The sequence below is a fragment of the Passer montanus genome, unplaced genomic scaffold, assembly GCF_014805655.1.
Source record: "Passer montanus isolate IOZ18808 unplaced genomic scaffold, ASM1480565v1 scaffold29, whole genome shotgun sequence".
Taxonomy (NCBI): domain Eukaryota; kingdom Metazoa; phylum Chordata; class Aves; order Passeriformes; family Passeridae; genus Passer; species Passer montanus.
Window position 1 is genome coordinate 9,195,149 of NW_024367596.1, and position 22,991 is coordinate 9,218,139.

At 38.9% G+C, this 22,991-nt stretch overlaps 1 protein-coding gene across 5 annotated transcripts in view; it reads right to left on the bottom strand.

Moving 5' to 3' along the window:
• The window catches only part of ARMC9 (armadillo repeat containing 9), a 55,426-nt gene that overhangs the window by 11,302 nt on the left and 21,133 nt on the right, over positions 1–22,991 (bottom strand). For all 5 annotated transcript variants that reach the window (XR_005627989.1, XR_005627988.1, XR_005627987.1 and 2 more), the window contains 13 exons: positions 21,332–21,366; positions 20,045–20,156; positions 19,049–19,141; positions 17,720–17,810; positions 16,728–16,851; positions 15,091–15,230; positions 14,193–14,269; positions 13,229–13,303; positions 12,075–12,165; positions 10,675–10,733; positions 6,451–6,555; positions 5,230–5,345; positions 107–231 (listed from right to left, as the gene is read on the bottom strand). Coding sequence is in view for 2 of the 5 variants with exons in the window: in XM_039713704.1 (XP_039569638.1) it covers positions 107–231; positions 5,230–5,345; positions 6,451–6,555; positions 10,675–10,733; positions 12,075–12,165; positions 13,229–13,303; positions 14,193–14,269; positions 15,091–15,230; positions 16,728–16,851; positions 17,720–17,810; positions 19,049–19,141; positions 20,045–20,156; positions 21,332–21,366 (1,243 nt within the window). In the remaining 3 variants the exon portion in view is untranslated. The remainder of the gene's footprint in view (positions 1–106; positions 232–5,229; positions 5,346–6,450; positions 6,556–10,674; positions 10,734–12,074; positions 12,166–13,228; positions 13,304–14,192; positions 14,270–15,090; positions 15,231–16,727; positions 16,852–17,719; positions 17,811–19,048; positions 19,142–20,044; positions 20,157–21,331; positions 21,367–22,991) is intronic.

A 22,991-nucleotide genomic window follows, 5' to 3' on the forward strand; every position in this document is an offset into this window, starting at 1 on the left:
CACTAAAAGAATTCCCCATCTACAGCACACAGTCCAGGCCCCCTAACCCTGCCCCAGTCAAGGAAGATGTCAGCAATGAAGAGCAGCACCCACAGGCCATCCTTACATGAGGGGGAAATGCAGAAGTCAGAAATGCTGGACTGTCTCCCACCACAGGTGGAGGAAGGGCCACTCGCTGGAGACTGCAGCTTCTCATCCCTGTCATGACAGGAACTGGTACCATTTTCTGGCCTGGAGGAGGGAGGAGAATGCAAGGTGAATGCTTACAGTATAAAAGTTTAATCAGAGTAAATTCTAATTTCTTCTAATTGTCTGTAATGACATAGTACACATTGAAATTATTTTATATTTCATATTTAAAACTAGTACTAAGAATTTAACTGCTTGACTGTAGCTCCCCCAAACCAGCTGACATCAAACATATTTGAAATTGACATTTTTTCCTACTGCAATAAAAGAGACAAGAAAAGATAACTCCCTGCAGTCTGAAGACCCAAAAATACCACCATGACACTTAAAGATTGTAGAAACAGGCCTGAGAGGTCTTCAATACTTAGCTTTTTCAAGGATTTAAGATTTGCTTCTGAACATCACAAGGATTTCACTTTAAAAAGCAATATGCAACACTGACCTAAAGTAGGCAACAAATAGAACTCTTGGTTTCAGAAGTGAAGTGGATCAATGGGAAACTGAAGCAGCTGAAGGACAGAACAGGGACACAATTGCTTACCAGTAAGCAATAAAACACAGCACAAGTGAGAGGGTGTGAAAAGTGTGTGAAAACAAGTTGGCAGACATGGAAGGTTTCCCTGCCCAATATCAGGTTAAGGTAGCTAAACTACATTTCTAGTAAAAAGGATGCAGTCCAAGGAGGCAGTTAATGATTTCACAGCTAAATCAGTTTCCAAGGAAATAGCTAGCAGAATATTAAGTAGTTCAGGCCCCCTTGAGTGATCTCAGCCAGTGAGTCTTTAAAGAAGGAGGGAAAAATGAAAAAAAGAAAAAGAAGGCAGCTTTCCAGTATTTCCTGACTCCCTCAGCTCCATACAGCAAGAGCTTGTCCATACAGGGATCCCATGACAATTCATCTGAAGTAACTAGAGCCTTGTCTGCACTGGGAAGTCACACAAAAATTAGCATGAAATGGCTGCTTCATGTGCAGTGGCTATTCTGCATTAATTTTCTGTGTGAATACTTCTATTCAGCACTAAAGATCTTCACCCCCCTCCCTTTTGGAGGTATGAACCAACAACTCAAAGAGGCACGTTATAGTATCTCCTCAACTGCTTCCTCTTTCATGATGTTTTTAAATGGAATATATTACAGTGACTCTCACATGAAGAACTTCAAACAAGTTATAGTCACTTCAATTTTGAATGGAAGCATTTACAAAAATTTTTAACGTAGTTTAACCACTCTGCTGAACACGAGACTTCAGATAATTCAGATGAACTGTCCTGGATTGTATCCGGTAGACAAATTGTATCCAGGGCAGAAGTGTCTAACATTTTTCATTATATTTCACATGATACTAAAATTATTTAAGCTACAAAATACTTCCAGTTCAGATATTGCTTTCAGATTAAGGCAGCTAAGTTTTTATTGTCTTCCTCCTGCAATAATTTCCAAGCACGGATTTCCTTATTTTAGTAAATTAATTTGTACTAAAATTAGAACAGCATAAAAGCTTGTCCTTTTCTGCTGCAAAATGTAGTTTGAGAATGTCTTCATCTACTCACTGCAGTTTCCTGCACACAAATTAGTTAGGTATAAAACACAAACTTCTCATTCAGGGTGGTACTGCTTGTTTCCTGCTTAAAACATGGGAGCATCAAACACTCACAGTATTTCTACCATTTGGGCAGAGCAGGAGGGAAATTAATTTTCACGTATTTTCACAGTGCTAGATTTCTGCTGTTTACATTTCTCCTCTGCAGTCTGCATAGCGAGGCAGTCTGTAAAGGCTGCTTCACACCATCAAACTAACACTTCCCTCAGACCAAGAGCTACCAGAAGCAGCGTGATAGAAATGTGTTTTTAATTTGTATCCAGCAGTGACCTGAAGCCGCCTTGCAGAGGCACAAGCTGCACAACTGAGAAGATTCAAGTTGTGCCAAACACAAGAGTCACATCACTCCAGGATCCTGGGACACATAAGTAAACACCCTGCCTGGGTAGATGGTGCTAAAGAGAGGCAGCAACCACTTCCAGAGATTATTTCTGATGCAAAAATTGCAGTGCAGTACACGACACTGGGAAATAAGAGCCACTCCCATGGGTTTGACACCATTTTTTGACTTCCCAGAGGAAAGTAATTTCATTTTCACAAGCTTGGTTTTCTCTCCACTTATAAAGCAAGAATATCATGCTTAGACACTCCAGTGATAATGATGATTTATTCCTGAAAATATACTTTCTAAATAGGCTGCCTGTCAGGGAATGAAATGGTTCAGGCCTTAAACATTGTTAGGAAGGAGTTTTGCCCATTACAGCAAAAACAGAATAAAGAAGTTACAAACATAGAAGTCCCCTCTCCTTGAAGATGCCTGGCTGGAGCTTTGAACTGCAAGTTAAGCACCCTAGATAAGATAAGGGAGACATTTTATGTTCAATCACCTCAGGTCCAGGGAGAAGCTGAGAGAAAGGAATGCATCCACAAGAACACCAAATGCAGAGAGAATCATCCCTGGCCGGGTTTGGGGTGAGGGAGACCACAGCCCACAGAGGCCAGGTTTACACAGACTCCCCCTGAACAGAGGAGGGGAGGTGGTTTTGGGTGTACCCTCTGGTCAGAGGCACTGAACACCCACCCTCCCTTACACAAACTGGCCCAGCTGTACAACCCCCAACCCAACGGGTCACATCCATGGGATACTGGTGTGGGAGGAAGCTGAGGGGGTGTCATAACCCATCAAAGCCCCCAGAGCATTCCTCAGACTCATTCCTAAGGCCTTGCAGCACAGGACTGCACGTGAGGCAGTGATGCAGCAGGGCAGAGCCTGCTGCAAGAGGCTGTGCCAAACTGCCCCCCCAGGGGAGGCACCTGGGCATTCCCCCTGGCCTGAGCAGGTACTCATCCACTGCATCCTGTGCTTTCTGGGGCACCCTCAGCACCAAGAAGACCAGAGCTGGAGAGGATCAACAGAACATCCTTGGGATCCACAGAGTGGTGAGAGTTTCTTTCACCTGCCTCTGTCACTCTCTGTACCCCCACCTCTTTTCTGTTCCTTTTTCTTTCTTCTTCTCCCTCTCCCTCTCATATTTATTATCAAATCAAATGCACAATATTGACTTTGGCGTATGGTCTTGTTAGCACATTAATCTGGGCAGAGAGATTTTGAGTAACTTTAAAAACTGGACTGTAACACTGCCCTAACACTCAGTTCCACAGAATCAGTCCAGGTCTCCAAGCCCACCATGGGTAAAAAAAATGCTGTGCAGGGCAAGTGGGACCTTGAACTCTAACACTGACTCCACAGTAAAGTGACAATGTACATTTAGGCATAGATAACCAGTATATGTATATTTAGGCATAGATTAACCAGTCTAGATTTTTAAGGCTTGCAGTTCTTTTGGAGAACTGCATGAAAATTATTAGATAATCACTATTTTACTAATATAATTAATTGCTGCTTTCTTCTGACACACAAACATACATATTTTGGGGGAGAGGTCTTGCAAAAACTGTGGGTGTTGTGATGGTGCAAAAAGTTGGCCACTGTAAGAAAGGACACAAAGTCAGAACTCCAAATCCACATTTAGGCTATACCAGGCAGACAAAGCAGGGCCATGTTCAAACAAATGCCATTTTATCCAGGCCTGTATTCAGAAGAAAAATTAAGATTTTAAGGCAAATTCTGCCATGGGATAGCCAAAAATTCTTCTGCTTTGGAAGTGTTCCCTTCACCTTGCTTTTTTAAAAAACAAATGTCTTCTGGGGTTTTGTCCATGCCCAGATCTGGTATGTTACTCTTGTCTGTTCCAACGCCCTGGTAACCTAATACATATAATCCCATAAGAATGATGCCCCTGCCAAAAAGGTATATTTGGATAACTCAGGAGGGCTCCCAATCAGTCCACCTGCTTATAGGAATGCTAATTCAAACATGAGACAGTGAGCCAAGATAAAGCTGTGACCACTCCTTGTCCAAAACAACAGACTTCACTCAGAGTCACCTTCACCTGTGCAACTACATCAGTCCTCACTGTCTTCTGTACTCATTTTCCACACTAAAATGAGGAGGAAAAGTACTTTAAAGAATAGAAAATATGAACAGAAAAGCAAAGAGTGGCAGAGGGACAACATGGGGCAATCCTCAGGACTGATGTGTTCAAAGAACCACCTGTAATTTCATTACATTGTTGTGTTTCAGGTTACCCACTCATTTTTAACACACTTACCTATACCAAGACTGTGAGTCTTGAGTACTCTCATCATACTTTGTTAGTCTTGTAGGGTCTCAGATTAAGTATCCACAGAAGTGAAAACATTAAATCATCACAATAAAAATCACAGCTACCTGGACTTCATCAAATTTAAAATTATGCAACTGAAATTTAAAAAATCATTTAAATTTGGGGTCTCATTGGTATTTTACTTCCTCAGTCAGGACAGTGAACAGGACAAATCTCATCTCAGAAATCAAGATATACTTGTTCTAACAGAAGGCAGAGAATATTCAAGGAGCTCTACAGGTAAGACTCCTTTATTCCATTTACAATAAGCCTTCTACTCTGACCCAAATCACACCAAGGGCAAAGTGCCATACATACTTCTGATGGAAAATGTACTTCTTCCAAAGCAGGGAAACTCAGCATAACAAGATTTTTATCCTATCCATTTTCTTTTTCATCTGTCCTCTAACAAACCTCCCCAGAGCAAATATACTTTCTTCCTTGTGAAGTGGAAGATCCCAGGCATTGTAGATGTATGGTGCAACTTTCCAATGGAATATTTCACAAGAAGATGCAAGAACATGTGGGATATAATGCAAATTTAAATCAACCTGATCAGTATATATTTATTCAACTATTTTGAGAATGTGACCATAGGCAGTGGACCTTTCTCTGCCTGCAATGCTCTTTTTTTTTAAATTATCCATAATGAATGACAATGGTAACACACTTTTGTTTAGCTATTAGGCATTGTTATGGGCTTCTTTTCTTTGTTGTTAGGCTTTTTAAAAGAGCTTAAAAAAATCCAACTTGGTCTCATTTGTTTGGACTTACGTTAGATATGCAGTTCTGTGATAACCTGGTGTCACAGGTCTCTGGAGAGGCTCATCTATACTCTGCTGGACACCAGCAAATTGCTTCTTCTTAGTTTTTGGAGTGTGAGTCATTATCTGATACACAGGAAATGAAGAAAAAAAAATGCAGTGGAAAAACAGTTATTTGAAGCCATGGAGAAAATTCTATAGAAATACTGCAGGAGAAACTAAATTGCATTCTGGTGTCACTGGGTAAAACTGCCTGGAATCACTGAAGGCTCTTTCATGACATCTCTCAGGTCACTTTTCCATCATCAGGATTCTGGACTCTGAAATCCAGAAGGATTGGATTGGGTTGGAAAGGTTCATAGTTCATCCAGTTCCAACCCCCCTGCCATGGGACACCTTTCACTGCATGAGGTTGCTCAAGCCTTATCCAACCTGGCCTCAAACACTTCCAGGAATGGGGCTGCCACAGCTTCTCTGGACAACCAATGCCAGAGCCTCACCATCCTCACAAGGAAGAATTTTTTCCTTATATCTAATCTAACCTACTCTCTTTCAGTTTGAAGCCATTGTCCCTTGTCCTAGCACTACATGATCTTGTGAAAAAGCTCCTCTCCAGCTTTCCTGTAGACCCTGTTAGCACTGAAAGCCCACAATAAGGTCTCCCTGGAGCCTTCTCTTCTCCAGGCTGAATAATGCCACTCTCTAAGCCTGTTTTCACAGGAGAGGTGCTCCAGCCCTCTGAATATCTCAAATTAGTCACAGCACACTAAATGGCATTCATACAAACTTTATGCTTTTTTACTTAATAGCTTTTTGCTGCTTGAAGTAAGGCAGACAATACTTGATCCGGCACAACGCCTGCAGGAGCAGTTGACTTTTCAACTTTTTTTTTTCTAAAATAATTTCAGACCAGCAGAATGTTCCAGTTATTAACCTGCTCAGTACTTTGCTTTGTGTGCTCAGAGTCACTGGTGTAGCACTAGAACCCTAAGGCTGCCTGTAGCTTATTATTAAGCCACAGCCTGACCACCCTCTGTGAAAGGGTAGCTCCTTTGTCACACTGGTTCTGCTTCTCCTGAGCAGCAGCTCATACACAGACTGTGAAAGATCCAGACTGCTCTGCAGGTAGCACCTGCCTCTTCAAGCAACAAATTGAATAAGTGGTGAAACTACTGAAATGAAACAACCCCGAAAATTAATTTCTTTTAAAATACTAAGGAGTGGTACTCACTCCCAAGTACTCGGTTGTCAGCAGCTTCTCTCCTGAAAGCTCCCCCAGCTGAGGCAGCAAAACCTCATCTTTGTCCACATCAGGCTCCAGGATGTCATTGTCCTCCTGCAAGGCAACAAGAAACTCAAGTGTGCAAGGAAGCTTTAAAACTAGTAATTAAAAAAAAAAAAAAAAACAACCAAAAAGCTGGTCGTAAGACAGACCCAATCCAGATGAAGAAATTGTTCTTTGCTTTTGAAACCAGTTGTGAAAGTAAATGTAAATGAGAAAAAGTAAAGGAATCATTCTAAAAAGATATATTGCACAGTTATGTAGAGAGTCTGGCATAAACTCCATTAAAAACAATGTCCACTGGACTCTGATGAACTCCAGAGCAAAACGAAAATGAAAAGCAATTTTACTTTTGTGAGATTTAGACTCAGTTTTAAATGGTCACAATCAACTTCTAATTACCTGGAAAGCTGGGTATGTGTGAAACATAACACAGATGATGGCAAAACGATAAACACTTGTAGACTAGGCAACAATCATCTGTATCAAGCAAAAAACAACCCCCCACCCCCAGCAAGAAACCACACTCCAAAGTCCACAATATAGCGTATTTTTATGAGGGGTGGAAGTTGCAAAGATAAGCTCTATAAATAGGTTGGGGGGATTTTTTTCCTTACAAGGTTTGTTAATGCAGCCAATCCTGCTCCCTGACATTATTTAACCTGCCAGGTAACCGAGGCTCAAAGTGTCCCCCCTCTGCCTCCTTGTACAAAATAAGGACTTTGCCCAGGTGCCATCACTCCACTGCAGAAATAACACAATTGGTGCCCTGTTCCCCACTGCTCACAGGCTGCAGCAGATGTTGGAAGCCAAGCCCATTACTGTAATGGCTGGAAGCCCTGTGATTAAGCCCTTTCTTTTGATGTACTCCGTGGCTGAAGTGGATTTTCACACGGCAGCTCTCTGATTTCATTGCCAGGTGCTGAGTGACAGTGGATCAGAGGGTGTCTGATAAATCGTCACTGTACAGTCACCTCACACAGCTCCAGCTTGTAACCAAACTTTGGAATCAGAGCTACAATACCACATATTCACTCTAACAAGCAGCTTTTCAAGATGGTCCAAGTCAAATAAAAAAACAAACGCAAAGATCAAATATTGAAGATAAATTAAGTTAGTATTTAACAGACCAGTCAAGAGAATATTGAGCACCAGGAATACACACTGTGACCATGGGTGTCAACACACCCCCGAAGGCTGACATCTCAAGGCTGGGTATGTGCTCCAGGAGCCAGTGTATCCTAAGCTCTACACCAGTTAATTTAAAGCTTACCAGAAAAACACAAAAGCCAATATATTTCTGAATAACAGCACACACACAGACATTTTTATATGGTTATACACTCCAGCGTTACACAGTACCGAACCTTAAATTTTTGAAATCCCAGAATTTTCCTCTAACAGGCCCAACTGCATCTTAGTCACAGTGTTTAGAAGAAAGTAGTCATTACCACAAGATCTGCTCAAAGCCAGGAGAGAATTCATCAACTCCAAATTAAACACAGATAAAAGCAAAAAATTCCTATGAAAGGTAATAGTAACAGCACAGGGAACATTTGCATGCTCTTGTAAACAATTAAAGCTGGAGCAAAACCTGCAAATTAAGGCTGCATGAGAGTCTTTTTGTTGTTTCTTAAGTTGTAAAGGTATAAATAAAGGTACTTAACAACAACATCAGTAAGCAGTCTGAAAGCATGTCACTAAATTGACAAAATTGGCAATACATGGATGTATCCTGAAATGTATTCAATCTGTAGTAGTTTAAAAGTTACATAAAAGCAAGACTTTTGATAAGATTTTCCAAAGCTTTCTGTTGCCAGATCACAACATCAGATGTTATCACAGAACACCATTGAGAACAATAACTCACTGCAATTCCAAAATACAAAAGAGTTCCAAGGATCGAGGTAGTGAGTCAACAAATCTTTGTTTATTTAACAAAGTAATGACATTATGCATTACTGCCATGATATTTGTAAACTATATTTTCTAAACTGAAGGACTAAGAAACCAGATGTCCTTGTAGCAGAACAGAATTATAGTTCCCAGCAGCAATGAGGATTCAGAATGTGTTGCAATTAATGTTACAATTTGGCTTTTCTTTTTAATATAATGGCAAAGCTAATGAAAAACTGGAATTGGACACAAAAGCCTACTGTTATTTTTTGAGTCAAATAATAAGAAATGCAAGAAGTCCATTTTAATCACATGATGGTCCAGTGGCAAAAATACATTTCAAAAGGATTTCACCTAGAGCCTTTGCTGGGATTGTAAAGCAGCAGCAACTCATCTAGGGGGTAGGACTGAACAGGAGACTTCACCTTCCTTTCATTCCCAGGAACAGGTAAAGTGATGGAAGTGTTGAACATTATCATGCAATTCAAAGCCACACCTTTCAGGAACGAGCTCCTTATCCATGTGTTTTCACAACAAAACACAGTATCCTTTAAAAAAGTATACTGGAGTTCAAGCAAAGGTATCATGACCTTGGATTCTCACCACTCACCCAGGACACTCAAAGCCTTGAAACATCAGTTAAAAGGTGTTAATCAGCATTTTAAGCAAAGGGAACTTTTAATGATTAATCTCCAGGAAGCCCATCTTGCAGCACAAGCATTGATTTTCGGTTGGAGGAATGGAAAGATTATAAAAACAGACTTCAGGATGGCAGGATGTGAAACAATTACAATAACATAATCCTACAAGACAAAAAAAAGTTTACTGTATTCCCTTAGAATTCCCTGTGAACTCTCCCCTTAGAATAAAAAGGGGAGAGCTGATTGTTAAATAAAACTTATTTTCTAGCTCTAAACTTAGAATTTCCACATAGCTCTAACTTTAGGCAAAGGGATTATTAGCTCGCCACCTATTGTGCCACAACACAAAAGGTATACACAACACAACACAACACAACACAAGAAGTGGATAAATAATGCAACCAGTGCAAGGCCCCCCTGGACACTGCCAGGCAAAGCCTGGATCCTGCATGATGCTGCACCCATAGCAGCTGAGAGCACACCACACCTGTTGCAGTCAGGATATTTGCATTTTTTATCTGCTCTCAAACCAGTAAAAGGTCAATGTGCACTAGAAAATGCATTCTGTCATGCTGCAGTAACAGGAAAAAATTAGACTTGGTTTTCCCCAGTCCCTGTCATTTCTGTTAATGTGCAATGAGCTAGTAGACTGTGCACACAACTAAGTTTTATCTGTCTTATTCTTTGTTGGTTCAGGACAAAAAGCTTGTATTTAGTCTAAAAGCATGGTTTTCAGTGAATCTGTTCTGCAGTAACACTTCTAATACAAGAACATTTTGCAGTTCACTCACCCTCCATGTCACTGATTTCTTCAGGGCCAAACATATGCTATGATGTATTTGCACACATACACACACCTAAGTATGCACAAATACTGCTTGCAGGACATCTTCTATAGCTGTTTTAAATTTCTCAAGCAAGGCTTCTCAATAAAAATGCAGTGGGATAGGTTTCCTCAAGATAAAACTCCCACGTAACTGCTGACACTGTATTTTCATGCCTCCACTGTGCACTTAGGGCAATGCAGAAATGGCAACACCACCAGTGAAGACTGGGTACAACATTTCCCTCACATGATTTACATCTTGCTTTGGTTGTTAATTTAGGTGATCCAGTATGTTGTGTTGTCTACACCCATGGCTCTATGAAGACAGCTTCTCAAAAGATGTTGAAATACTGGTGTGGAATGCTTTTATTAGCAGAGAAGGAAATACAAAGCTAATCAGCTTATATTTACTATGACACAGTTTCTCTTGCTTAATTTATTTTCTCATGGGACTTATTCCTTATTTGTAATAACTGTTTCGCTTTCTTACATTCCAGCAATTTACTAAATACATTTCAACGTTTTTAAACAGCAAATAAAGTCACACCCTGAATAGATAATGATACCTTAAGAAAAAGTGCCAACCCTTCTCTTCACTCATGTCAAGCTACAATCCTTTAATTATCAGAGGTGGTGAGTTGAAGAAAAGGTATGGAAACAGATCCAATTTCCTTGTTAATGTAAGAATAATTAAGTAAATCTAAAAACCAAAAGCAAAATCAGAAAACCAACATCTGGTTTATTGACACAAATATTTTCTTTCTAGAAAGTTAAGGATTTTTCTAAAAGATCCAGAAAGCCTTTACTTACTTCCTCATACTCCTCTTCCTCCTCATCATCAGACACAATACTATCATTGAATGGCTCTTCTAGAAAGAAGCAAAACAAAATGGTGTTAGTTAAGATGCATGTGTACAACTTAACAGGATCTCATTATTACCTCAGTTTTACAGGAGCAAGATTTAACCTGCTTCTCATACAGACATGTCATTTCAGGACAATTGTTGGAATAATTTGATCCTAATAAGCATTCTACTAGAAAAAACTGAAATCAATTAATATTTTGGAAAATGGCAGAAATAGAGGCACTCTGGAATAGTTACTTTCTTATAAAAGTTACTTTCTCATGTCCCTGGTGACATCTCCCTGTATTTACTGACAAGACTTGTATGAAAGTGTGTGCACTTGCAAGTTTGTCTATTTTTCAAATTTTTTTAATAAGAGACTCTACTTCTCCCTACAAATACTTTAATATTATACTGTTTTCATACATAAAAAGTTAGTACTCATGCAGAATACTTATTTTAAGTTTTGGACAAAATTATTTCCTCAGGAAAAGAGTGGCCAGGCTTACACTGGAAATCATAAAACACAACTTGTACTCATCAATGACTCTGAAAAAAGCTCTTAAAAATGCCATTTTCAGGTAGGAGTGGTTCTATAACCTTGATGAACAAATATTGTATAGTGACAATACAGTGCTTAAATTCTTTATTTGTTCTTTTACAAGCTAGAAATTTTACAAGTTCTAGCTTGTAAAAGAATGACAACAACAAAAAAAAGACAGGTTGTGTTCTCTTTCCAAAAGCCAAACAGAGCAGTTCAACTTGTTCTATGCTTACTGTACAGAAAGATGCAACCAGAACTAATCTCCTTTTCATTATTTGCTTTCTCTTTCTTCAGTCTTCCTTTCAGTCACAGGCAACAGAAAATGGAATAAATATTCCACCTTCTCTGTCTATAGTAACAGCATCTACAACTCTGATGACCCATCAACATCCTCTCCAAAAAGAATGATGTCTGCTTCCTATTCAGGATGAGCCATTTCACCTCAAGAGAGCAAGAGATGAGCACAGACAGACCTAGTCCCTAATCCTATTTTATAAATTTCTACTGCATTTTTCCAGTTGGCAGCAGTCTCTCATTACCATCAGATCACTGGCATGAAAGAAAACAACCAAAATAATTTTATTTATAATCCCAAAACTTTGGAATTGTGTCTTACTGAGCCTTTTATTTCTTCTTTATTACTACAACATAAAGGAAATTTTAAAATACGTTCTTTTCAAATTCTGACATTCGCTATTCACCCTCTCTCAGACCATCACACTATTGTTATTCTTTGAGGGTTCCAATGCCAAGTAAAAACATGAGCTTTTTTATGGTTTTTGTGAAAGATTTAAAACTCTGATAGCTGCCTGTGGTCTGACCTGAATTGAGTTGCTTGATAACAAATTCCATCTGTCGAACCATCTCTTCATTTCTTTCCTTGATGAAGCAGCGCAGAATTTCTTCCATTCCCTGGATGTAGCAGAAAACATTGGTAGATCAGTGTTTCATGTCACCACAATGACAGAGATCTGTTAGCTAAAATATCTTTTTTTTTTTTGGTCAGGGAAAACAGAGGCAGTGTGAAGCAAACCACAGTGTCCAGCTCCAAGTGTTGCACAGACAAAAGAAATACGCTCTCTAGATTGCTTCGAGGCTCAAACAGAGACATGTCCATGATGAACAGCAAATTTTTACAATAGATCTGTTGCTTTTGCCTTCTGAATTCAGTACACAATAGTCATCAGAACAGGGTAAAATTTACATCCACAGAGACAACAGTGCAAGATTCAGAGAAAGAAAGCAGAAAGCAGAACCAGCTTTGGCTTTAAACCTGGTCTCTCTCTTCATGGCTCTATAGCCTTGATGTTGTGTCTTTAAGCATTTATGATCACTTCCAATCCTCTGTGCTCTGTGAGGTAGAACATCTGACAACAATTATGTCTCCATAACTCTCTGGGTTAGTTTTTAAGATACAAAGACATGCTGCTATCCCAGGAGCAGCATCCTCAAACACAGAAGTTGAAACACAGTCATTACCATTAGACTAACTTTCACAGGAAATCAGTTCCTAGTTCTGAAACCGTCCTCTTGCTCCTTCCCCAAATAACCATGTCTATACCAGGCAGAAAGAAATGCAGCGAGAACTCCTTTTAGTGGCTACTCACTGGTGCAGAATAAAGGGAAGGAGTAGCAGGTGAGATGAAAGCATCTCTTGGGGCCACGAGGAGTCTACAAAATGCTAGAAGGACACACAATTCTAAAATATCACCTTTCATTTAGAATTCAGACAGAATCCTTCACTCTACTGGGGCTCCACTCCTGGGAAAAAGAGCTGGAAACATGGCACAAGTGTTTGAGAAATACATTCATACTTCCCTGAGGATTAAAGGGGAAGGGCCTCTTGTGGGTTCCCTTCTCAAAATGCCCTGGCTGCCACCACACAGCCCTGCTGTGCCCTGCTCAGCAGGTCCCTGTTTGGGCCATCTCTGGCAGAGGTGTTGATTTTCACGCTCTGCAAAGCAGCACTTCTTACCATTTCTTTGGCTTCCTCTCGGACAGAAGGGATGGCCAGAATACTGTACAGCACTCCATTCACATATGACTGGACCTAAGAGGAAGAAATAGTAACACCACGAAGAAAAACTCTTAAATTTTCTCAGTTGACAATCAAAATATAAGAACAAAAGTATAAAATAACTATACTTCAAAGAGTTTAACCAGGCTAGACTGGACTAGCAAAAATTCCCACATGGAAAGCAGAGAACTTTTAGGAAGCAAATATACTGTGATATGGTTGATCTAAACCAGTATGCTGCATGCCAATTTCCCAAACAGCCCCCCTGCTTCTGATAATGTGTTTTTACAAATTGACCTAGCCATAAATAAAATTAAATATAAAGGAAAAGAAAGAGAGAAAAGCAGAAAAAGGTCTATTTCTGACAAACACTAATAGCAGTACAAAAAACAGGACAAAGAACAGGGAAAAGTCCCTGCCAGCATGAACTCAAGACAGGCTTCAAGCACTGTAGCCTCAGGCAGGATGATAAAGCCAAAGCAGCTTCATGAATGTCACAAGTCTACTACTTTCTTAAAGCATTCCTTACAACTACAGCAAATGTGTTCTCCTGCACCTGATGTTTTGCATAATGGGTTTGCATCACACATTGTTCATCTCATGAACAGTCAAGCTTGAGGTGATTTGGTGCATGACATTTAAGCAGCATCAGAAACTGTAATCAAAGCACACGGACTGCATGGTAACTACATCCAAAGCTGTCAATGTCTGTTAAAGCAAGACATGCTTTTGTCTAGAAAGACCTCTGCTCACCAAAATAAAATATATGCATTTGTGAATTTTAGGCAAAATTCATGCAACTTAATTAACGAGGATCTAATAAAGGAAACAAAACCAATTTACTTTTTACATCTTTTTCTTTCTTCTTTTTTAAATTTTTCTTTCCACCTTTTCATTAACCCAAAGTTTGATGTACAAATACCTTAGGATTCTCATGGTCAAGAAGACCAGAAAGAACTCTGAGCATGGGGTTTGGGATACTTGCACATATTTTCTTCCCTGCAAAGGCAGAACACATAAATAAGCTTGAAAAATAGAACATATCAGAGCAAGTTTCCTTCTCACTTTTCAGAATTGGTATTAAATATTAAATATTAAATATAGTTTGCACAGAGCAATACTTTTCTTACTTTTTAGAATTGGTATTAAATATAGTTTGCACAGAGCAATACTGTTTCTTGTTCCTGACAAATGCTGTTCAGCATAACTGAGTTGAAATCAGTGAAGTTGTAGTCTTGGACAGGATGCAACACAAAAGGGATTAAAAAATTTAACAAAGGCCATTTTTTGCTTACAAGAAGCAGAGTATTTTTCACCCTTACCTTACTTTCCTTTTTAAAAGGAAATTTAATTTATGCTCTTTTTAAGTCTCTTGGACACAGACAGGATCTTATTTTCTTGGGGGGAATCTCTGCTTTGTAGAAGTGAAAGCAAGGTGAAGGTTAAGCTCCTCACCCTTACTCCTCAACCCAGTTCTTTCTGTTTACAAAGAAATCTCTTACACAGAGTCTGTAAATGGACACAATGTGTACTTTGAAAAGTGGGCCTGAATGTAGCAATGGCAGCCTTCACATACTAATATAAAAAATAATCAGATCTTATAGGGTGCCATTGCTTGATTCTTTAGAATTCCCATAATTAGAATTCTTGGGAAAAGAGATGTGCTCAAAAGCATTGGTTATAGCATTCAAATATCTCTGTTTGTGGTTCCTGCTACTGATTATATGCACTTGAAAGAATCCTGGTAAAACAGGAAAAAAAATTCACAATCTTCCCTATCTATTTCTTGGAATAAGGTTGCAATTCAAAATGTAAGACACCTGCACTCCTCAGACAAAGATTCATGAGCAAGGCAGCACAATACTCCAGGTTGTAATCAGACAGGCAATCTGGGTCTATCAGAACATCAACCAGCCAGAAAATGAGCCCATCTTTGATCATTGCTGACTGCAGTGTGCGCCTAGGATTAAAAAACAAAACCAGATCACAAATCACAAATGTCAGATCACAACATAAATAGCTTTCATATGCATTTATAGCCAGTACATTAAAGCACATTAAAAATACACCAACCTGCAGAAAAAAAAATCCCTAAACTACCTGTTTTGGCAGAATCACTAAACTAAATAATTAACAAAGCCCAAAGAAACTGAAGATGCAGATTCCCATATGGTTAGAGGACTAAAACACTGTTGGATAGATCAGGGAGTTTTGTTTTATTTTGTTCTTTTTAAACTTGTGAACTGCTGAGGTAAATTTCTTCATTGTTCTCTAGGGCTTCTTACTCCAGCTAAAATGGCATTTTCAATTGTCTTTTTAAATTAGTTTTAAAAGCCAGCCACACACAACAGATCCATAAAACAAATTAATTACTTCTTCTGTCATAGGTAGCCATAGCACTGTAGCACTTTTGTACTGCCAATTTGACAAATGAGGTTTTTTGCTTGAATCTATCTGCAATTTTCTCTAGAGATTTTTAAATCTCATGCACCTTTAATTCAACTTGTAATTTCTCTCAAAGACTATGGTGAATAAAGTGCCAGGTGGTCAACTGTGATCTACAATAAAAACTCTACAATACAAAAGGAGAAGTATATGCTGGTAGAAAAGTCTTACTGAGGAACAGAATTTTTCATAACATTATTTCCAAGAAGCATTGTATTTAAACTGCAAAGATCAAAGCAGGTGCTTTCCTGGCTTTGGTCCTGAAAGCTCATGTGTTTCTTAGTGCTGGATATTGCAGCTGGTCTATGGCATGGACTAAGCAAAACAAGGGAGCATCTGACCGCATATTAAAAAAGTTTCCCTTATGTCAAGTATCTAAATTAACCTTCTATAAGATTGTTACTCTTTAGAAAATAAAAAGCTTTCAAATTTTCAGTATTCTTCCTGACTGCTGTGAAAACAGAGTGCCTCAGATCACATTTACTTGATAAACAGAGCACGCCCTTTACTGCTCTTGCGTATATCTTTTGTGGTGGGCACTTGAGTCAGACTGCTAATGCAAAAGGAAGAAACAAGACAGCCTGTGCATAGACAGCTCCAGGAAAGGGGGTCAACAGGATAAAGATGAAATCCCTGAAAAATGTTTGCAGAAAGGATAATGAAAACCTTATGCTTTGGAATGTACCACAACTCTTTTTTTCTGTGTACGATCGTCAGAGCTTTCTGCGTTAAGATTTTCACTTTCTTCAGTTAAGGAACACATACAAAGCACACAAGGCTGTGGCAGGAGATGTACATTTACTTGGGCCTTGACAGCTGGTAGGAACTCAGGTTAATTCAGTCAGCAAAACTGAATTCTCCTCCATAATAAGTGACATTGCTTTCATCAGCCATCAGGGGTTCTGATGATTGTTATGGGAAAATCAAGTGCTCCTCTTTCCTCCCTGAACAGAGCCTAACTAGCCTGCATTTCCTCCCCTGCTGTCACCACCACACGCTGTGCTTTCATCACCTGAGGCTGAATTTCTGCAGAGCCCCCAGAACATTCTCCCATGTAAGGGAATCCTTGTCTTCAGCTTTCAGTCTGTCCTCCAGCATTTGCAGCAATGTTAGGTTCTGAGAAAGGTAGGCACGACCTGGTGCAAAAAGTGATGAAAGAACAGATGCTGAGATAGCAGCTATGACAGAAAACCTTCCTCTCTTTGGAAAAGTAAGCAGTATTGACCTCAGTTTCCTCTTGACAAGCCACAAACTTGTGCCAAGACCCAAACAAACCTGCACAAAGTCGTGTAGCAGACCAGTGGCATTCAACCCAGACACATGGGTATAAGAGGTCCACACTTGCCAAATCAGTACCACACAGAATCCACTTTCAGTATATGCTTTCTGATCTAGCAGTTTTGTACAATCAAGAAAAAGAACAGAAATGTCCAAGGAGCTTGGGAAAGTCAGGTGCCCTCCTGCTATTGACTTCAAATGAGATTTCAGCACGTAGCAATACTTAGCTCCAAAAATAGCAGCAAACCAAGAGCTAATTTGGGACAGGCAGAGATAGAAAGCTGGATATATACACATCTGGATTGTTAGCAGTGATGCACAAAGATTTATTCAGGTGAGGACCACAAAAATGCAGGAGACACAGTAGTTACTACTGCACAACCTGGTAGCAGGTCTGCCCACAGGAAACTTAATTAATGGGGATTTTTGTCTTTAACCCTCATGGAGAAACTGAAGACTATATTAAAGGCAGTATCTGAGCAAGTTCCCACACAGATCACAAATCATCAAAACAAGTCAGAAATACTGAATATACAGTGTCAAAATAAAAACTTTCCAGATACTGAAAAGCAGTTTTGAATGCATGCTACAAAAGAGAGTGAATCATTAGAAAAAGGGTGCAAATAAGGCTCTGAATTTCCATATGCAGAGACATACACTTGTGAAGCACCAATAAGACAGTATTACATGTAAATGCTATCTTATTTTTTGCAGTGAATCTTTTACCTTCTATCAGTGAAGCAAAAGCATTGATGAGCCTTGCCATATACTGTCTGACCACCTCACTCTTAGAATATAGTAATTGGAGGACACTTCTCTGAAAAAGAAAGCAGATGTTAATAAATCACAAAAGTTAGTCTTCTATAATGTTTTAAAAACTTCATTAAACTTACACAGAAAAAACATAAACCCTTTGGATGCATACTGATTTGTCAATATGATGTAAAATTGCTTTTTTTTATTGGTGGGGGGCTGTAGGAGAGATGGAAAATGAACAAATAGGCAAATTACAGCTTCTCATCTGAGTCTCTTAAAACACCATTAAACTCCATGGTTAGAGTGGAAGTTATATTGAGCCAATACAGTCCAGTTGAAGATGGTACCTAAAATTAATATATAGTCAGTGACAAAAAAACCCCACAAACCAAACAACTTAGCTTTGTTGACAAACTTAAGTGTAGTAATATTACCTGAATAGGAATGCTTTTCTTTGACAATGAAGAGCATGGGAAGCAGCTCAGCAACTTACCAACACCATCACATTGAAATGACTTCTTATTTGTTTTATTTCAGGCTTTACATATAACTTCCCTCTTACAGAAATTTAGAGGGAGAAAAACTAATGGTAGATTTAATAATCCTTTACATTTCTTAGTGGTACAAGAGACTGCTGCAAAGACAATAAAGCCACAACAAACCAAGCAGGCTCAAGTGCCTCGAACTCAATTATGCACAGAAATCACTACAATCAATGAAAAAAGTTGTGCTTTTCTTAGCAATGGTACTCGGTTATCAGGGACTGAAACAACTTTTCAAAATCAACACACCAGCAATTCCCCTTTCTAAAGAAAGGTGCCAATCCACCTCAAATTCACAGAAACACAGTTGATCATTGCAGGTGCACAATGACACATTCCATAGTGGCATTGGGACCAAAGTGCTAATTTAGTTCTTATCGTAGATCAGTGAAATGAATTGAGTGTATTATTAAACAATACACAATCACTCAAAAAGAGACACAGCATCTGATAAGCAAGATTTAAAGGGCTCAGGCTTCATTTCAACTCACAGAAGTGAAGCACAGGGAGGTGATAAACTTCCATTTGTCTACAAGAACTGTGTCAACACTAAGAGCTCTTGTAAGGCAAAGCTTTGCCATCAACATTTAAAGACTGGGATGAAGAAACTAAATGTATCACCCAGTTTTGGCACTACCTACTACATTTTTCTTCTCCTCTTCTAGAGAGCAATAAAATTATATGATCAGCACTTCATAGATATAAAAGAGCAATATCACGCAGAAATTGGACAACTGACAACTGAGTTTCGGCTGACCTGACAGTTGCTGTGGCAATCTAGGAGGTCATTACTGATGTAGGCTTGCATGATAGTGTCTCTCTGTTCCCCAGGATATGATGTTGTCAAGCGCTAAAATAAATAGCAACATAAATAAACAAGTAAAAAAAAACCCACAAAAAGCCAAAACTACAGATTGATGACCCCTGGAGATTTTAAAGGTGCTGATACTCTGTGGCTGAGAACCTCTTTCATGGGGAGCAGTAATTCAACCTCAGTGACCTAAGGGGAAGAGATTAAATGAACTGAGCTGACCTCAGCTCTGTGATCCATTACAAAACTGTTACTTGGGAGCTCTCATCACTGTCCATACAGGAAGGATACAGAATTACTTCTCATAAAGTTAAAAAAGCTCCTCTAAGTTACAGATGCAGTGCTTTTCTTAAACATCTGAGACAGAGCATTGGGCTAGAAGTACTTTTTGTCAGAACAAACAATCTGTTTTTTATGTGAAAACAGACACTGAAACTTTATCAGAATTCCACTGTTATCTTCCGTGACTGTCACTTTGAACACACCAGCTTCCTTTTCAGCAGGAAAATGTAACTTCCTGTTGTCACCTGGAATTTTTCTGAAATGTCATTACAGGACCCAAGTCAACCAAAAGGTAGGTTCCTATAAAATACCTTGATTATAAAGCAAAACTGGTGATTTGAGTCGGGTATGTCTTGGATACAGCAGTATTTATATAAAGCAAAATGATATGTGGAAGAAGGAACTGAAAACACGACAGAAATTATTTCCACTGAATATTGCAGAAATCTGGGAATTGCTCATGTAATTGCAATTGTAATGTCTCTCCTCTGATGAAAAGGACACTGCTATGCTACAAATAGACACCTCCTGTCTGGGCTGCCTTCATCATCTCAACAGCTTTAGGAAGCTTCACCAACAGGAATTTGCCTGTCACGTTGAACTCATCGCCAGATCTTGTTTGCAAAAGGGATCTCAGCTGTGATGCCTCCCTGTCCTTACCCAGCGCAGAGCCTGCAGTAAGAGGGCCTTGAGACGATCACTCCCTGTAATCAAATCTTTCTTCAGCTTCTCATAATCCAGAGAGGGCAGCAATGGCACATCCTGCACCTTCCTAAAGGAAAAGACACTCATCAAAACTTTCTCTCCTCGTTCAGTGCAGCTGATGCTACTGAGGTGAGAAGAGCCAAAACAGGAAGTCTGCTTCAGGAAAAGAACTTCCACATTTTCACACTTCTATTACTTTTGTTGCTATTATAGTGTTATAACAACAGACTTGTTAAATTTGGGGTTATTTCTTACTTATGCATGCAGCTTGCTTACCATCATAACCTGCAGACATTAAACTGACAAGACAGTTGATAATCTGGGATTTTTACTGGCACAAAACAGTACAGTAACATCCTTTTTTCCCCTCCCCTACTGGACCACAAGGGCATGAGGGCAGCAGCTCAAGGCTCTTGACACAGTTAGAAACAGATGCAGTACAAAGCTGCAGCTCCATCTCCACCTCCAAGCCCTTATGTACACAGAAATATCTTCTCCAAAGCAGAGGTGGTGTGGGCTGAATGCATTTTCATAGCCTGGAGTGTGTTCACTTAACATGAGACTTAATACAGGACTACTTTCTATGCACCAATACTATCTTGCTGTTTTGAAATTTAACACTGCAATAGAAGTTTCCCTTAAGAAAACTGCTTTCAGACAATGTTTTAATCTTAATATTTAAATATAAATCACTAAAATATTTTACTATCTTCCCATCCTACCACTTTTCAAAACAAATTTTATGTCCTATGTATAATTGCCCCATTTATTATCTTGTAAACAACAGGATTAAAAGTGTCTCAAAAATTTAATAAAACTTCACCTTGAATATACCATTTCTATTTAGTATTATAAGCCCAAATTTATTAAGTCAGACACAAAAAAATTAAAGGAACCCAAAAATCCATATTAGTGCCTGCCCCTTTTCCTGGAGTTGTGAGAATCAAACCAATTAGAACAACAGGACTGAAATATGTGGAAACTCTAAAAATACAGAAACAACCTCATATGTGTGGAATGGCAGATTTACTGGATTAACAACATTGTGCTGAAATCAGAACATTACTGAAGCTGCTCAGCAGAAGAACACTGATCACACAGTATCTGCATCAGTGTTCACTGAGATCAGAGGAAGCACAGGGGAGTGAGTCCCATTTGCAGACAACTGGCAGTGTGTACTTCAGTTTACAAACCCCTCCTCTTCTCTACAGACAGAAATGAAGCTCAGCAACAAATACTTACATAGAGGATAAAGATGCCCTTAACAGTGTGGAAGCCTGAATAACAAAAAGAAAGAAAAAAGGAAATTACAGCATACAAGTCTAAATTTCACATAATGTTATTAATGAGGTCCAAAGTGAATTCTTTCACTAAGATTCTGCAGTTCTTTTCCTATAAAAACCCATGCTGTAAACCAGAAACACAGCTAAAGAAAGAGCACTTCAGTGTTTATCTTTCTTTTCCCTTAAAGTATTTCACAGGTCAAAATCTCTTTTGTTATGATCTGGCTATATTATCCTCACCCACACAGTCCACAAATTACCTATGCTTGAAGCATTTAAAATAATAATAATAATAAATGAATAGAAACTACTATCTGAGCCCGCTGAGGAAGATGAAGAACTTGCTAAGCACATTCACTGACTTCATAAATTTTTATACCTTTAAAATTGCAATAATATTTCATTGGAGACCCAGCATGCATTCCTGCATATAAATTTATTGTAATTCTTTGCTCCAACACTAATGTTATCAAGTGCTGCTGTTACCAAAATATACCCCTATATATAATTATTAATATGTAAAGACAGGACTATGTATTCTGGTATTGATAAAACCAGTATGAAATAGTGTGCCATTTCTTAGTGGTTCTGCCTAGGTTATTATAATTAAATCCTGGATATTTCTTCTCTGCAGCGTGACACAGTGCCTGTGCAGGCACCACTGCACAACCAGGAACACCAACACCACATAAAAGTTCCACATGAAAGTTGTCTGCCTCAGTGAGTATCATTGGAGGTAAGCAAAGAAGCAGCAATTCTGGCATAAGAGTGCTTCATGTCATGCATTCTGATGTCAACTACATGCTGTATTTGCAGAATATTCAATGTCACCTCTTTGTGTTGATCTCTCTGCTAAAAATCTCTGATTACCACTTATGCCTGTAAAACTGGTCTTCTCTCCTAACTGAGCCTCTTTCAATGGGAACTATATAATCAATGTCCATTGTCAGATTTAAAATGGTGGGATTTAGGAGACAAAAAGCATGAAATACCATAGAGAATATTGAATTACACCAACTGACATATTCCTGAAAACAACCTTGTGGATATCCTTGTAATACAAGGAACTGCTCTATTATATGTGAAATAAGCTTATGTGCACATTGGAAAGCATTTTATATCATGTCAATGAATGACTTATAAACAGGTCATACACCTCAAAAGTAAACTGTCTGGACCAGCAGTTCTCACATAATAATTTATCTTACACAATACAAAATTCTTTCTAAGTATCATCTCTGCCCCTAGACTGTTTTGCCCTTGTTCATTATCCTTAGCATTTTCAATATGTATAAAAAGTTAATTTTATTTAAACAAAACTGTTTTCCCAGTCAAAACCTAAAACCTTATAGCTGCTGTGCAATTAAATCACAAATCACTTTCGTTGCCTCTGTCAGCATCTTTCTCCTCTGTCCATTAGAGGAAATGGAAGAAAGTGACTATAGCAAAAAGTCACTATAGAAAGTGACTTAAATGCAAAAAAAATTGCAGAGCCCTTGGAGATGGAAGGTCAAACAGAGAATAGCAATGTGTGAAGAAACAGAGCAGGGCACTAGGGCTATAAAGATGTATATAAAGATTCTGTGCTTCTCAATAAAGGGTTTTTTAATGCACTTCTT